Source organism: Castor canadensis, chromosome 11 (genome assembly GCF_047511655.1).
Source record: "Castor canadensis chromosome 11, mCasCan1.hap1v2, whole genome shotgun sequence".
NCBI lineage: Eukaryota > Metazoa > Chordata > Mammalia > Rodentia > Castoridae > Castor > Castor canadensis.
Window position 1 is genome coordinate 54,248,199 of NC_133396.1, and position 15,901 is coordinate 54,264,099.

The following is a 15,901-nucleotide window of genomic DNA, read 5'->3' on the forward strand; positions in this document are numbered from 1 at the left end:
GAGCAGAAGCTTTAAATTTTGATGAAGTCCAATTTATAATTTTTTCTTTCATGTCTTGTGCTCTTATATCTAAGCGTAAGCTGAGGTCACAAAGATTTTCTCTTATGCTTACTTTTGGTAGTTTTTATGATTATGGTTTTGATTTTCTCTTTGATACCAAATTTTACTTGAGAAGGTATTTTGAAATATTTGTAGCAGTCCCATAACGTAAATCAGCCCCATGACATTTTAGGAATGTGGAAGTTCCCACAGCCTGAGGAAAGCGGAGCAACCGTTCCAGCCGAGGGAAAACTGGAAATGCAGAAAGCCCCAGGAGTGCCAAGAACGAACCTAGAAGACTATACCACATGCTTTTCCTTGTGTTAAGGTGGAAGCCTTACATATATAAATAACTCAACTCCTACGCTCAGGGGGCACCCGGTTTCCGGAAACCGCTGTGTATCTCTTTGCTCAGCCTTTCTCTATCAATAAGTTTCTTTCCTGCCTGTAACTAGTGCTCTGGCCTCTCATTATTGAGAGTGTTCTGAGAGCAAGAATCCTCTAGTGTGTCTGTGGATTTCCCCATGACATATTGTTCTCTTTTTATTTTAAACCTTTGTTATTAGTTGTAGATGTATTTGAGACTGTGGTCTGTAAGAATTTATACTGTAAAAAAATTGAGGTTGGTAGGGTTGAGAGGTTGGGAGAAGGTAGATGCTAGAACGTGAAAGAAGGTTTTTTGTCTGCGTTGCAGTTTTGTTCTAGTGCTTCTTCTTGTTTTAGAAGCCAAACTCGTGATATACTCCCTTCTTATATCCTTTGTCATTTTTTCCGAAGTTCTTATTCTCTTTGTTTCTCCTTTTCCCCTTTTGTTCTTCCCTCTCTTTTTCTCCTCTCTCTCTTTCCCTCTCTCATCTAACCTGTCTGAAAATCTTATGTGTGCTACCTTCAGTAAATCTAGAATCCATCTACTTTTCATCATCCCCCAATGCTATTTCTCTGCTTTAAACATTGTCATCTTTTAATCTTTTATTTTGCAAATAGGCTCTTAACTAGACTCCCAGTTTCTATTTTTGCTTTTTCATTTGGTTTCCAACACAGTAGCCACAGTGATTCTTTTTAATATAAATCCTCTGCTTATAACCCTCCAAAAGCTTTCCCACTTCTCCCTTACTTATGCAAGTAAAGCCTTGGAGTGGTCCGAGGCCATACATGATCTGGCCCCATGGTTCCTCTCTGTGCTGCAGCTGTCTATCTTGCTCATTCTCCTCCAGCCATGTTGGGAGGCCTTTGCGTTTTCTGTTGTTCCCTTGGCCTGAAAATGCTCTGCCCTCATCTATTCATTTGGCTTATTCTCTTGCTTCCTTCAGGTCTTTGCTTAATTGTGTTCTAGTTAGACAGGCATTCCCAGACTACTCTATAAAACAGTCACTGTCTTCCTCTACTTTTTAAAAATTTTCCACTAGCACTTCTCATCTACTTCTCTGCTGATCTCCTTTCTCTCCTTGCACTGTGTAAGCGTCCAGAGAGCAGGAGCTATGTTCAGGTCCGTGCTGTACGCACGGATCTTAGAGCAGTGCCTGGCACATAGTATATGCTCAGTATCTATTTGGGTGAGTAAATGAATGAGTGTCTGGAGTGTACCTCAAGGAGGGGTTTCCTTAGTAATTTGTGACAGTCTAGAGAGAGTGAATAAAAACAAGTCTTGCAAAAAATATTTGGGTGTGGGGGGGTAGGGGGGAGTGGGAAAGTGGCTGTTGGGTGGTGATGGAAGTACAAAATATCAAATGCTTTACAAAGGCATTTATAACATTACAAAATAATAACTAGGTGAGAACTGTATTTGGGAGTCAACAATTTTGCAAATAAAAAAACGAAAGTCTGGTTTAATTTATAAATTTACTGTAGTTTTTATTTAAGAGAAAAATAAACACGAGGAGACAAGTGACCAAAAGAGCACATTTTGTGCATTTCTTCAGCCACTCTGCAGCCCCAGGCAGGTGTGTTTACTCTGCAGTGATTTTTGTGTGAACTTCCCGGCTCTTCACTCGAAGTTTGTTGACCTGGGATTCCGCAATGTCAGCCCTCTCTTCGGCCTCTTCCAGTTCATGCTGGAGCTTGCGGAATTTTGCAAGGCTAGCATTGGATTGTTCCTCCTAGGAATGGAGACAGAATTGTGAAAGTGAGACTTGGAGGTTCTCATTGCATTGGTCACCAGGCAGGATTATTTCCTCCAGTGACATTTCCTCTCATGTTCTGTCTGGCATCTCTGACTTTGTATCTGGACCGATTTGTAACTTCAGTGACAATTTTGATTTGAAAGAATAAAAGTGGAAATAGTTTTGAAATAGAGGGGGTAGCCTCTTGTCAAGCCCACTTATCATTTATGATGTGTATCTTGGGTGGAGAGGAAGAAGAGACCTAGGTCCCTTTCAAAAAGTTCAGTAAGTAAATATAAAGTCAAATGATAACTGGGAAAACACCACTAAATATTCCTTTAATCACATTTCAACACATTTTCTAAATTTGCTTCTTTCCTTGAGGGCTTAATGATACTCACAGCCTCCTCAGCTTGTCTTTTGTATGATTTCACCTTCGCCTGCAATTTGTCCACCAAGTCCTGCAGCCTGAGAATATTCTTGCGATCCTCCTCAGTCTGAAAGTTTGAAAACATGGTATGCTTTCAACCCAAAGAAATCTTTGGTAAAATAAATCACTTGATGTGCTGACAGGTGGATATGGAATAAACCTCGCCAACTCTCAGGTTTCCCTCATAGTATTAACAGTGGTCAATCTTGCTACATCTTTTTTTTTTTTTTTTTTTGGTGGTGGTGGTGGTGGTACTGGGGTTTTAACTCAAGACCTCAAGCTTGCTAGGCAAGCACTCTACCACTCAACCCACAACCCCAGTCCTTTTTGCTTTATTTTTCAGACAGGGACTTTTTGCCTAGGGCCAGCCTTTGACCATGATCATCCTACCTCTGCCTCCTGCATAGCTGGGATTGCGGGCATGAATTACCATACCTAGCATGTTTTTGAGATAGAGTCTCACTAACTTTTTTGCTCAAGCTGGCCTTGAACTATCATCTTTCCATCTCCCCCTTTTACGTAGCTGGGATTGTAGGTGTGTACCACTGTGCCCAGCCACACACATCTTTTCTAATCTTTACTTCCCTATCCTGGGAAGGAAATGGTGTTACTCCTGTTTTATAGGCAAGGAAACTGAAGTATAGATTGTGAAGTAACTTATTCAAGTTCAAAAGGCCAAACTTGGACTAATATCTTGCTTTAATGTCTACATTCTTTTCTTTCTTAGGCTATTTTATTTCCTTCCTTCCTCCTTTCCTCCTTTTCTCCCTCCCTCCCTCCCTCTGTCCCTTCCTTCCCTTCTCTTTCTTTTCTTTCTGTTACTGGGATCAAATGCAGGCCCTGGCTATGCTAAGCAAGTTCTCCACCACTAAGGTACATCTTTAGCCCTATGCTATTTTTAAAAGTCTCCTTAATCTTCTTAAATTAGCATATGTCTGTAATAAGCAAGTGTGCCTGTTACCACTTGTATATATGGAATTCATGCATATGTATTTGTGGATGCCACACAGTCACCAGAGTTTCACTTTGCCTGTGGGCTAAAAGTCTAAATATTCCAGAAAGCTATTCCCCTTACCTGGTAGGTGAGTTCCTTTACTCTTCTCTCATGTTTCCTTAACCCTTTAACAGCCTCAGCATTACGTTTCTGTTCACTTTCAACCTCTCCTTCAAGTTCACGTACCTGAAGCCAAGAAAGATACATATGCAGTCAGTCTTGAGAGACAGTAATTAGCCTAGGAGCTACTGAAGGTCTGGGTGTCCCTGACCTTAGGACAAGGATGGAGGTCCATATGTAGGAAGAAAGAAGCATGGAGGGAGTAACCCTTTTCCCTCCCAAGATTCAGAGAGATTGAGACACCCACCCTGGCTTCCAACTTCTGGATCTGCTTCTTGCCACCCTTTAGTGCCAGCTGCTCAGCCTCGTCCAGACGGTGCTGCAGGTCCTTCACTGTCTGCTCCAGGTTTTTCTTCATCCGTTCCAGGTGGGCACTGGTGTCCTGCTCCTTCTTCAGCTCCTCAGCCATCATGGCTGCCTGAAAGGCAGATAAGTCAAGAAATAATGAAACCTGGTCTAGCAGGTATCACAGTGTGTCAGGAAGACATGCTCATCTTGCTCACATCAGTGATGGCCTTCTTGGCCTTTTCTTCTGCATTGCGTGATTCTTGGATTACTTCTTCCACTTCACTCTGGAGTTGTGAAACATCATTTTCTAATTTCTTCTTGGTATTGATGAGGCTGGTGTTCTGTTAAAAATAGTGGAAATATGTAAAATTTCCAGTTTGCCATCTTGGGACTTTACAAATGTTTTATTGTTGGTTCCTCCAAGGGACTTGATGCCAACATTTCCCTAAACTTTAAATTGAACTTTATTTTGTTCAATGCAAAATACTAATCATTTGCAAAGTTGGAAACTCTACCCTCCCACTCCAGTGTCCCAGTGTCCATTTGGTTTATGCGTAAGGACCTCTGAAGTTTAAGAATGTATTAGATGGGCATGGTGGCATACATCTGTAATTTCAGCACTTGGGAAGCTGAAGAAGGAGGATCTCAAGTTCAAGGTCAGCCTGGGCTATATCAGGTAACCTGGCCTCAAAAAATGTCTGTCTTCATGGGCATTAATTATTTGCTCTTCAATTATATTTCAACCAGACATAACTAGTATTCTGCCCTTAAAAGTTTGGGAATAGTGTGTTAGAAAAGAATAGATTATTTTTGTGAGTGCCTGGCACAGGGAGTTTTGTAGAAGGGCTCTATTTTTGTGAATTACTGATGGCTTGCTCCTTTGGGGAATTCTAAACTTGTCTTATGAAAACATTTTCTTAAAATTTTAACCCAGTAGTTCTCAAAGGGGATCAAAACTGCCACAGTGGGTATTTGGATGTGGTTGGGGGTGCATATTTTTTGGTGTCACTATGTCTAGGAGTTGCTACTGCATTTAGTTATGCCTGCTAAATGTCCCGCAAGTCACAGGGACAGTGAACACGATGAAGCTGAATGCTGAAGTGCCCCTGATAAGAAATGCCACACGAAACCAGAGTTTGGAGTCAGTAGATATTTCTACTAAAGTTTATTCCATCCTATGGTTTTGAAAATAAAGTCAAACTTTATTTTGAAATAAAAAACCCTTTTTGGTAGAAAAAAATCTAAGAACAACAGATGGGAACATATGCCAAAAATCATTCATAATCCCATCACTCAAAGATAGCTGAATGATATTTTAGAGCATATCCGCCACCCTTGTTTATATATATATCCTTAGAGTTCTGACCCATCATCTACTACTGCACCACTGTTTGTCTCACCTGAGTGTGGAGGAGCTGGACACGCTCACTGGCATCCAGGAGCTCCTGCTCTGCGATTTTCCTGCTCCTCTCCGTCTGCTCCAGCGTGGCCCGCAGCTCTTCGATCTCAGCCTGCAGCAGGTTGGCTCTGCGCTCCACAATTGCTAGCTGCTCCTTCAGGTCCTCCTGGCCCCGGAGAGCATCGTCCAGATGCAGCTGGGTGTCCTATTAAGTAAAATAACAAAGGTCTTAGACATCTTGAAGATGAGCTGGAAGAGTGTATTGGTGCCAGGAATGGGAAATTGTATGCTTGTCATTTAAATGAGCTTAAGAATGGTGAAGTCACTTGCTTAGGGTGAGAGAGAACTATCAGGAAACAGATTCTTATTGCATTTCTGCCTTTAACTGGTTATTTTTTTCATCAATGTGTGTCATTTATGAAGCATTTTCCGTACGCTCTATGTAGTACTTGATATCTGATGTCTCATGTTATCCTCAGAGAAATCCTTGAGATAGGAAGCTTCGTTCTTACTTTGTAGAAGAAACAGAGGTGCTGAGAGTTTAAATAATTTGCCTAAAGTCAGGCAGTGACAAAACTGAGGTTCAGCCTCAGGTTTGTCTGGTCTATATACTTTCTGTCATGTCATAACTTAATCTCTGGATTTCTGTTTGTTCTTCTACATACAATTTATTTTAAACTATTATGTTTTGCATATATTTAATTTAACTGTCTCTGTACATTCAGCTGTGTAGTTTGTTACAAGAGAAAAAGAATGGTGCAATGAAGTATTTTGGGAAATGGAAGAAAGGTAATGTCCCTGACTCATCTTAAAGGCTAATGTGGACCCATGTACCTTCAGGATCCCTTGGGTGTTCCTGTAGTTCCTCAAGCTCTCTGCAGCCAAGCGGTTGGCATGGTTCAGCTGGATTTCCATTTCATTCAGATCTCCTTCCATCTTCTTCTTGACTCTCAGAGCATCATTCCTGCTCCTGATCTCAGCATCCAGCGTGCTCTGCATGGACTCCACGACTCTAATGTGGTTTCTCTTCAGCTGATCGATTTCCTCATCCTTCTCAGCAATTTTCCTGTCGATTTCAGACTTGACTTGGTTCAGCTCAAGCTGGATACGCAGGATCTTTCCTTCTTCGTGTTCGAGAGATGCCTTAAAAAACAGTGATCAATTAATAATGGAAAAGAACTGGAGTATTTGGAATCTATTCCCTTGTTAGCCAAACTCTTATTAATAGCATTTTGTCTGGTTTTACAAAGTACAGCACAGTAGTTCTAGGAAGCTGCTTGTGATTCATTCTTTTGTTTATTCAGTCACAGATTGTACAGTGCAGCTCTTTAATAAGGGTGACTTGTGTATACAAATATTCATGTTAGTACTAACAAAATTATATGAGTACACTTATGCATAGTAAACATGAACTCTCAATCTCTTTTATAAATTAAACTATTCATGTGTGATATAATAATCTGATATAGAAACTATCCCTTAAAATATATTTATATTTTTTTCTGTTTGCATAATACATGTTCATTGTATAATGTGGGGATAATATATAAAAACAAAGAAAAAAACTATTCATTGTGCCCTCACTAAGAGATAACCATTTTGGTATGGTGTATTTTTCTAGTCTGTTTTCTCATTCATGTATACACACACACACACACACACACACACATATATATATACACAGAGAGAGAGAGAGAGAGAGATTGAGAGATTCTTGCTATGTGGTGTGGCAGCTTAGGCTGGCCTTGAACTAGAGACCCTCCTGCCTCAGCCTCCCCTATTCCTATATATTTTTACATAATCAAAGTTGTATATGCAAATCAATCTGTGTGTCACTTTCAAAAACAAATATTTACTTATGTCTACCATAACTATTTCCCCATTTAGTCATTTAATGGCTGTGTGAAATTCTGTCACATGGCTGTTCTATAATTTGCTTATACTTGTTCTTGAATTGGGCATCTTTGTCTTAAAACTTTGCCTCCTTTTAAGACTTTTTTCTTGGGATAAATTCTAAGAAAAAGAGTTGATAGGTCAGGGTACTCATATATTTAAGGTTTTTGATAACAATTGCCAAGTTACGCTTCATAAGGGTCATATGAATTCAAATTGTCACCAGCTCCATGACAATGTATCCATCTTATGGTACCATGCTCATTTTGAGTGCTTTCACTGGTGTTTGTCTTTGATTTTTTCCCCCCATAACATAGTAACATATACCTCTGCTTCCTCTAAGGCAGCCTGAATGTCACATTTTTCTTGTTCCACTTGCTTCTTTATTTTTTCCAATTCATGAATTTGCTTTCCTCCCTCTGCTATTTGCTCTGTGAGGTCAGAAATCTCCTCTGTGGAGGAACAGACAAGGAAGAAATGGTTGGATGATGTACCATGGAAGGTCTCGCTAGGGCTACCTAGGGGAGGTAAAGTCATAAGGACTCACGCTGTAAGTTCTTATTTTCTCTCTTTAGTGTTTCGAGTTGGTCCAGGGATTCTTCATAGGCATTCTTCACCTTGAACAGCTCAGTACCAAGAGCACGGGACTCCTTCTGGGAGGCCTCAAGTTCAGCCTGAGTTTCCTCATACTTCTGTTTCCATTCTGATAAGATCTAAAAAGCAATAAATTGTCAGCCGGTGCAAGGAGAAGAACGATCAAATAAAACATTCATAAAGCTTAAGTGAGCCGGGCCACCTTGTCAAAGTTCCTTTGCTTCTTATCGAGAGCTGCACAGGCAGCATTAGACCTCTCCACATCAATCATGAGGTCCTCCACTTCATTCTGCAGCCTCTGCTTTGTCTTCTCTAGGGAAGCACACTTGGCATTCACAGCTTCTACATGTTCCTCGGCATCCTGCAGACGCTGAGCCAGCTTCTTCCTGAAAAGTTAACCAGGTAATCAAGACCTGCCCAAGGCCAGGAGCAAAGTGATAGCCTCCATGGCCCCTTTTCAAGTCCTGTTCTAGGCTGGCAAAAACCTTGGTTTTCAAAATTGGCAGCCAGAACTGCTTTTTTTTTTTTTTTTTCCTAGAGAGAAAAAAAATGTTTGCAAAAGTCCAAAGTGGTGAACAGGTAGATTCAAGTCCTTGGTCTGTTACCGAATTCTTAGAGGCTGCTGTTATTGCCACTGTATGTGTCTTACTGCATCAGTATTTCAAGAGTTTTAGGACTTCTGATTGGGGATGATAGTGAAAATGATTAGCTAAGATAATTTTATTTATCTGATTTGTTTTTGGTTTTGTGAGAAGGGTCTTGATATGTAACCTAGGCTTGTCTCCAGCTCTTAATTCTCCTGCCTCAGCCTCCTGAGTGCTGGTATTACAGGTGTGAACCACCATGCCCAGTTTATTGATTGATTTATATATCTCTTATCATTCCAAAAAGATTTCAGGTTACCTAGGTATTTTTATTGGGCAAAAAATACTGAGCCTACTTATTTGTTTTCTCACCTTTCCATTTCCTTTTATGTATTTTCCACATAGAGAGTTGCCAGTTACTTCTAACCATATCTATTTGGACACTGTGGCCAGAGAAAGATATTGATAGATAAACCAAGACAATTCATGCTGTTTAGGAAGATGCAAGTTTTGTTTTTCATTTGAATTTTTATATTCTTGCTTCAGTTCCAATTGTGTGCCAAGTATACATGGTTAAGGCACAGTAAAGCCTTTAATTCTGATACTCCAGAAACTCTTACTTGAAGGTATTCTTTAGTCTATATAAAGACTAAGACTTTACTTTATTTAGACCAACCTTGTACATTTTGTATGGTTTATATGATTTGAGGGCCTCCAAAGTGAGTTTTATGAGCTATGTCTGTCTACTCAATACTTAAGAAAGTGGGCTATGGAATCAGAACATCTAGTTCCAAGCCTTTTTATTAAGCACATGCCCTTAGGGTAGTCTGTTAATATCTTGCAGCCTCAATTCCCTCATCTGTAAAATGGGGATGAGAGTAGTAACAAAATCATAACATTATTATGAAAACTAAATGAGCTGATGTATACACTGTACTTGATACATTGTATGCACTCAATAAAGGTTAACTTTTGTTATTTTTATGCTACCATTATCAACAGCATCCTCACAGCTACTTATGGAGGTTGCTTAGTTGGACAGCTAAGAGACTATGTCTTTTTTTCTCTAGAGTTTACAGCACATACTTGGCTTCCTCCAGCTCCTCCGTGCGCTGGATGGCATCCGTCTCATATTTGGTCCTCCATTGGGCCACCTCACTGTTGGCCTTGGACATTGCTCTCTGCAGCTCAGCCTTGGCTTCCTGCTCCTCCTCATACTGCTCCCGCAGCAGGTCGCAGTCATGGCGGGAGGACTGCAGGGCGTGGGCCAGGGCGTTCTTGGCCTATGGGAATGGCAGTTTCAGTGATGTGTGGTGTTGTATTTGGTAATACTTAATTTACATACCTCGGGTAGAACCTGACTGGGCATGTTTAGATTTGATTAGTCAAGAAGATCTTCAGTAAAGCTCACTTTAGTTTCTTCCTCTAGCTGACGCTTCAGTTCCTCAATCTGCTGAGTAGTTGCTTGTTTGCTCCGTGAAAGCTGAGAGACTAAAGCATCTTTCTCATCTAATTGTCGGGAATATTCTCCTATGAATAATAGAAGCAAAGGGATTTTTAATGGCATAATAAAACTTCAACTTTCATATATGCAATGTGTGTATATGTTTTATCTCTTTCTAAATATTGTTATAGAAATGGAGATTAACAAGCAGAATTGCCCTAGGAGTGTAACAAGTAGTTTGTTTAGCCTTTTTTTCTTTCTGACTGCCAAGAAAAATTCTGATAGTTTGCTTATCTGCCCGCTAAGAGGGAAGTATTGCTACTAATTCAGAACCCCTGGAATCGCTTTTATGTAGTTCAAGATCTCTGGACTCAAGAGGGTATCTTTACCTGCTTCTGTCTGCAGGCGTGCTCTCTGCGTCGTCAGCTCATTGATCAGCCGCTGCTGCTCCTCTTCCTTAGACTTCAGTTCACTCACTTGGTCTTCTAGTGTACGGCACATCTTTTCAAGGTTTCCCTATGGGACATGTGGCAGTGAAAGATGAGATACTGAATGCAACAACAAAAAAGGAGTTAAACCCTGATGCTTAAAATATTTTAGAAGGAGTATATTAATGTCAAGTATAAGTGGAAACCTCTGTGGAATATGCTAGAATTCAAGCATGTGGAGTGGATCTTATCCCTACACCGGTTATTGTTGGAACCCATTCATGTATCCCAAATTGACCCTTGCTGAAAGTGGATTTTGAAATCATCTTAGTGAGTCATAACCAGCAATTTAAAAAACTGAAGTAGAATGGAATATATTAGGATAGAAAGTGTTCAAGTTCTCTGGCAATGGATGGCTGTTCTTGCAGGTCATCACCCTCCTTTAGATATGGTATTGGGCACCTTGGCTTTGGAAATGGCCTCTGCATTACTGCTAAGGTCATCGATCTCCATCTTCATCTCACTCTTCTCCTTCTCCAGCTTCTGTTTGACCCGCTGTAGGTTGTCTATCTGCTCTCCGAGCTCCGCCATACTGTCTGCATGCTTCTTCCGAAGACCAGCTGCTGTGGCTTCGTGCTGCAGGGTGGCCTCCTCCAGGTCCCTGCGCAGTTTCTGGAACTCAGCCTCCCGCTTCTTGTTCATCTCAATCTGGGCTGAAGTGGCCCCACCAGCTTCTTCCAGCCGCTCACTGATCTCCTCCAGTTCCCTGGAGAGGTCAGAGCGCTGCTTCTCTGCTTTGGCCCGGGAGGCCCGCTCTGCCTCGATTTCCTCCTCCAGCTCCTCAATGCGGGCCTGGGTGTCAAACAAACACATTACTGTAAACTCATCTCAATTGTAGTATTTTTTGGTGTTTAGAAAAATAGAGGTTAGGCACTGGACATGGTAGTTTGTGCCTATAATCCCAGCAACTCAGGAGGATCTTGAGTTCGAGGCCAGCCTAGGTTACATAATGAGACTCTGCCTCAAAAAACAAACAAAAAAGTAAAGTGACTCACCTGCAACTCTTTTATTTTCTTCTGTAGTTGAATTTCTACTGCTTGTTCATCTTCAATTTTACTTATCAAATTGCTGATTTCAAATTCTTTCCTTTAGACAAAAGAATAAAATATTAATACTTTCATGAATCAAGAGATGGTATCATATAGGATTTTTTTCTGGAGCTCCTACTTTTTAAGTTTCTCATCAAGTTGCTGTTTGTCATTTTCTATATCCATTGTGGATTCTTGGGCCAGTTTGAGGTCCCCTTCCAGTTTCCTCTTTGCTCTTTCTAGGTCCATTCGGAGTTTCTTTTCTTGCTCCAGAGATCCTTCAAGCTAATGAGAAAGTAAGTATGTTAAAATTGAAAGTGTATTTTTCAAAAAAATTTAAAACATATTAAAAGTGTGCTTACATCATCCACTTGCTGTTCTAGCTTGGTTTTAGCCTTGGTCAGGGTGTTGACTTTGTCCTCTTCTGCCTGCAGGTCATCCAGGGTCTGCTGGTGGGCCTCTTGGAGGGCCTTCTTCTCCTTGGTCAGCTTAGCGATGGTTTCATCCAGGCCTGCCATCTCTTCTGTGAGGTTTTTCACCTACAAAGATTAAGAAAGAGATGATTTCTGCTAGAAAGCAACCCGGATAGCAGAATCTGTATATAGTATAGCAAACTATGTTTCATACCTTATTCTCTGTGGCATGCTTCTCCTTTTCAACCTTGGCCAGGGTCAGCTCAAGGTCATCTATGTCTTTCTTCAGTTCTGAACACTCATCTTCCAGCTTCCTCTTCTTGGCTGTCAGCTCAGCATTGATCTCTTCCTCATCCTCAGCTCTCTCAGTTACCTCTTTGATTTTTGCTTCTAGCTGGATTTTGTTTTTAATCAGTTGTTCACACCTTTCCTCTGCATCTGCCAAGCTATCTGCTTCCTATGGAGAGATAGAGACTTTGTTAACTACTTTGTTACTTATTTTAAAACTTATTCTTTGCACAAAGTATTAATGTTTAATTGAATTCTGTTGAAATTTCCGGTATCAATATAAATTCATCTTTAATTGAACATGATTACCTGGCCTAGAGAAATGCAATTAGAAATAAGACTGTAAGTTTAGAAGCAAACTAGTCTACAAATGATTGGGTTGGAAGAGCCATTTGAAAAGTAGTTTGTGTAACGGTGGAAAGACCTGTAGATAGGGCAATAGGAAACCTGAATTCTTGTCCCAAAATTGTCTTCATGTTTATGGCCTTGGGCATATTGCTTTATCTCTCTTATTCTCAGTTTTTTTCTTATGTAATAAGGAGGTTGGAGTAAACAATTACTTAAAGATTTTAAGCTGAAATATTCAAAGATTTTGATTTAATGAAGTTGGCTCGTTTTGATTTCTATCATTCCCTTCTCAAAGAACTAACTGCCAGGTTGAATTAAAAATATATATAAAGAGGAAAATAACAAATACTTTTCTGTGCAGTATTTTTTTACCCATTCAGACTTTTTTGATGGTCCATAACAATGCTATAATTGTGTAAATTTTTCATTTGCATTTAAAGAATTGCCTATTAGCCTCAAAATATGTTCTAGAATATCTAAGAACAAGTAATTTTGAGAAACCATATATCTTCATACAGTTTTTATAAATAATTAATTAAGGTCTCAAATAAATAAAAATCAGGCCAGTACTAACTTATTAGATTACTCTGCCTTGGAGAATTTCTTTAACTTCCTAGTGTTTGTTTAGTTCATATCTTTAAGTGTTAAAAATGTTTATTTGGATGACAATGTGGACTTTTCAGGGTTCCTTTGCTTTAATTTTAATAGTAGTGCACTCAATACATATTTACTCTTATTGATCATGAGAAGAGGTGAAGGTGGAAAGGCTGTGGTCTTATATTTTTAGAAAAATATATCCTTTATGTAAGTGAAACTATTAGAAGGAAGAGCTTAAAAATTTAGGAAAAGTATTTTTTCACAAGTTATTTAATAACATTGTTGGACTTGTTGATCAGGGAAATGGAAGGTTATGATTGGCCAAAGTGCTGTTGCCAGATTTACTCCCCACTTTGACTATAACTCCTTCTTGGACTCATAAATAGGGTGAGCAAGAACCTTGTTCTTGTCAAAGGAAGAATTAGGGATGATACATTGTACTACCTTCTGTGTTAGGACTTCACCTTAAGTAAATGCAGATACATTTATAGAATTAAATCTTGAGGATTGAGGAAAGGAGATACAGAGAAAAAGAAGATTAATTTTCTTTCCTGAATTTAAAGATAATCTTGCACTGGGGGCTTGGCTCAAATGGTAGAGTGCTTGCCTAGCAAGTGGGTGGAGGTCCTCCGTTCAAAAGACAATCTCAAAGACTTGCGTTTAGAAAACAGGACTGTACTCTTAAGGGAGGGATGATGCAGCCAAGGTAAAATATCTGAGTGAGATCTGGGGGCTTTGTTTTAAACTGTTTTCTTCATGGGTGTTATACTTTGTGATGTTATTAAGTAGATTCTCCAATACTGCCTTTTCACTTTGTAATTTAGAAATAACTATTCCTTTTTTTCTTACAAAACATTGAAAGAGAAGTGAAATACTAAAAAAAAGAAAATCCTTGAGACTTTTTTCAAGAAAAATCCATTTCGTAGTTCAAAGCTTGTGCATATTCCAGAAAGAAACTTTGGTAACATGGTCGTTCAGAATATGGAGTACTCACAGATTGAACCTGGAGTTGCAGGTCATTTTTCTCTTTCAAGAGAGTGACCATTTTTTCCTCCAGTTCCTTCCTTTTTGCCTCTGACTTGGCAAGCTCATCTTTGGTTTTCTGGAACTCTTCCTTCATGGTGGCCATCTCCTTTTCAGTTTCTGCACTTTTCAGCAAGGGCTTGATCTTGAAGAAGAGTTTCATCCAGGGCCAGTGCTTGACATTCATGAAGGCTCGGACATTGTACTGGATGCAGAAAATGGCTTCTCTGAAATGCAAAAAAAAAAAAATTGATATAGATTGATCCAGTAGAGGCAATGCTATTGTTATTTATTCTACACAAATGTTCCTTTTAATGAATATTGCAGCCTGTAAATGATACGTCAAATTCTGTATATATGATATACAAGCTTGCAAACTTTAGACACACATACATGTGTATATTCTCACACTCACAGTCATAGTCAGAAGTCCTTAATGTAATTACTTTGCTAATGTGACTGCTATTCATGTCGAACAGTTCTGTGTTCTTAGACCCTATCAAAAAAGCACAGAAGCTAACTTTGGAGGGTGAACAACACATACTATTGAAAGACCATTGGATATATTACAGTAATGATTTGTGAGTGGGTGTGGCAATCCTAAATTGACTGTGTTGCTTGGCTGTTGCCATAGGGATGTGAACTGTGAACTGTGAACTTGAAATAAGATTGCTTTCTTATTTGCCTCGACTAAACTGAGCTATTATTTGTCTTTTCTTCTTTTGAACTTTTCCTCTCTTTTGAACCCCACTGAATTATCTATTCTTTTGCTAACCTCTTTAGAGGCTTTTCTAACTTCTTTCCAGTGCTTCAGTCTTGTCTTCTCAGTTAGATCATTCAAAATTTCAGGGTGTTTTTATTAGCATGGATTGAGCTCCAAAATTTGTTTTATTTAAACAAGATTTAAAATTAGTAGCAAAAGATAACCTTCCTGTAAATTATAGCAATAGACTGGTAAGGTTCAATTAACTTGTAGTGATATATATGTCTCTTTATTCTTGTCAAAATGGAAATTGTATTTCCATGCATCCAATTTTTAAGGATTGTAAGTCAGAGAAGGCAGATACTATGACACAAGGTTTAATGTGAACACGGTCTTTAGGGGACCTTATAACCTAATAGTCTATATGGTTGTTACCTCCTCTGTAGCATCTTCTGATATTCTACCCTCATTAGGAATCCCCTACAGACAGCTTGTGTTCTTGTTATAATCTGGGCTAACTTTTCATCTCTCATTTCCTCCAGAAGACCCAGAAGGCCAGCTTTGAAGAAAACCTGGAGAAAGGGAGGGTCACAAGTCATTCCCATACTATATGAGACACAGAAATGGCAGAGGTACATGGATCAGGTGTAAATGAATACCAGCTATACCTTGGTATGTCCAAATTTATATTGGGTATGATCAATATCAATAGAGGCCAGAAGCTTCTCAGAAGCCTTCTTGCTGTCAATGAATTGTCCCTCTGGAATAGCACTTGCATTTAAAACCTTGTATCTGTTCAGTTAAACAAATAAGTGAATGGTTAGAAAAATGTGAGCACATATGCAGATGACACCAAAAAGAAATATCAATAAAAATCTGAGAGTAAAAGTAAAAGTAGAAACCCAATTATCTTTTTTTTTTTAATTCTTCTTTTTCTTTTTTTCTCCCAATTTTCCTTTAAGGTAAAATAGTAAAACAGTATGATTTTCTGTGGCATGCTTCCTTGTTATTTTTCTAATCTGTTATTCTGTCCTCCTACCCCAAGACTGTATTATTTGACGTGTTAATTTTATACTGTATACTAAGTAGGGTATGTGAAGTGTAATGAACAGGAGACAACAGTTAAGAT

General features: G+C 39.3%; 1 protein-coding gene across 1 annotated transcript in view; it reads right to left on the reverse strand.

Annotated features, from left to right (window-relative positions):
* Window positions 1–1,864: 1,864 nt before the first annotated feature.
* Window positions 1,865–15,901, reverse strand: part of Myh8 (myosin heavy chain 8) — a 33,645-nt gene continuing 19,608 nt past the window's right edge. The window contains exons 19-39 of the mRNA XM_020167471.2: window positions 15,441–15,564; window positions 15,208–15,344; window positions 14,041–14,296; window positions 12,028–12,270; window positions 11,763–11,939; window positions 11,540–11,685; window positions 11,368–11,458; window positions 10,775–11,164; window positions 10,274–10,400; window positions 9,852–9,970; window positions 9,527–9,723; window positions 8,059–8,242; window positions 7,810–7,975; window positions 7,590–7,714; window positions 6,204–6,512; window positions 5,371–5,574; window positions 4,186–4,311; window positions 3,930–4,100; window positions 3,644–3,748; window positions 2,540–2,635; window positions 1,865–2,135 (exon numbers count right to left, since the gene is read on the reverse strand). Of these exons, the coding sequence (XP_020023060.1) occupies window positions 1,986–2,135; window positions 2,540–2,635; window positions 3,644–3,748; window positions 3,930–4,100; window positions 4,186–4,311; window positions 5,371–5,574; window positions 6,204–6,512; window positions 7,590–7,714; window positions 7,810–7,975; window positions 8,059–8,242; window positions 9,527–9,723; window positions 9,852–9,970; window positions 10,274–10,400; window positions 10,775–11,164; window positions 11,368–11,458; window positions 11,540–11,685; window positions 11,763–11,939; window positions 12,028–12,270; window positions 14,041–14,296; window positions 15,208–15,344; window positions 15,441–15,564 (3,643 nt within the window). The 3' untranslated portion in view covers window positions 1,865–1,985. The remainder of the gene's footprint in view (window positions 2,136–2,539; window positions 2,636–3,643; window positions 3,749–3,929; window positions 4,101–4,185; window positions 4,312–5,370; window positions 5,575–6,203; window positions 6,513–7,589; window positions 7,715–7,809; window positions 7,976–8,058; window positions 8,243–9,526; window positions 9,724–9,851; window positions 9,971–10,273; window positions 10,401–10,774; window positions 11,165–11,367; window positions 11,459–11,539; window positions 11,686–11,762; window positions 11,940–12,027; window positions 12,271–14,040; window positions 14,297–15,207; window positions 15,345–15,440; window positions 15,565–15,901) is intronic.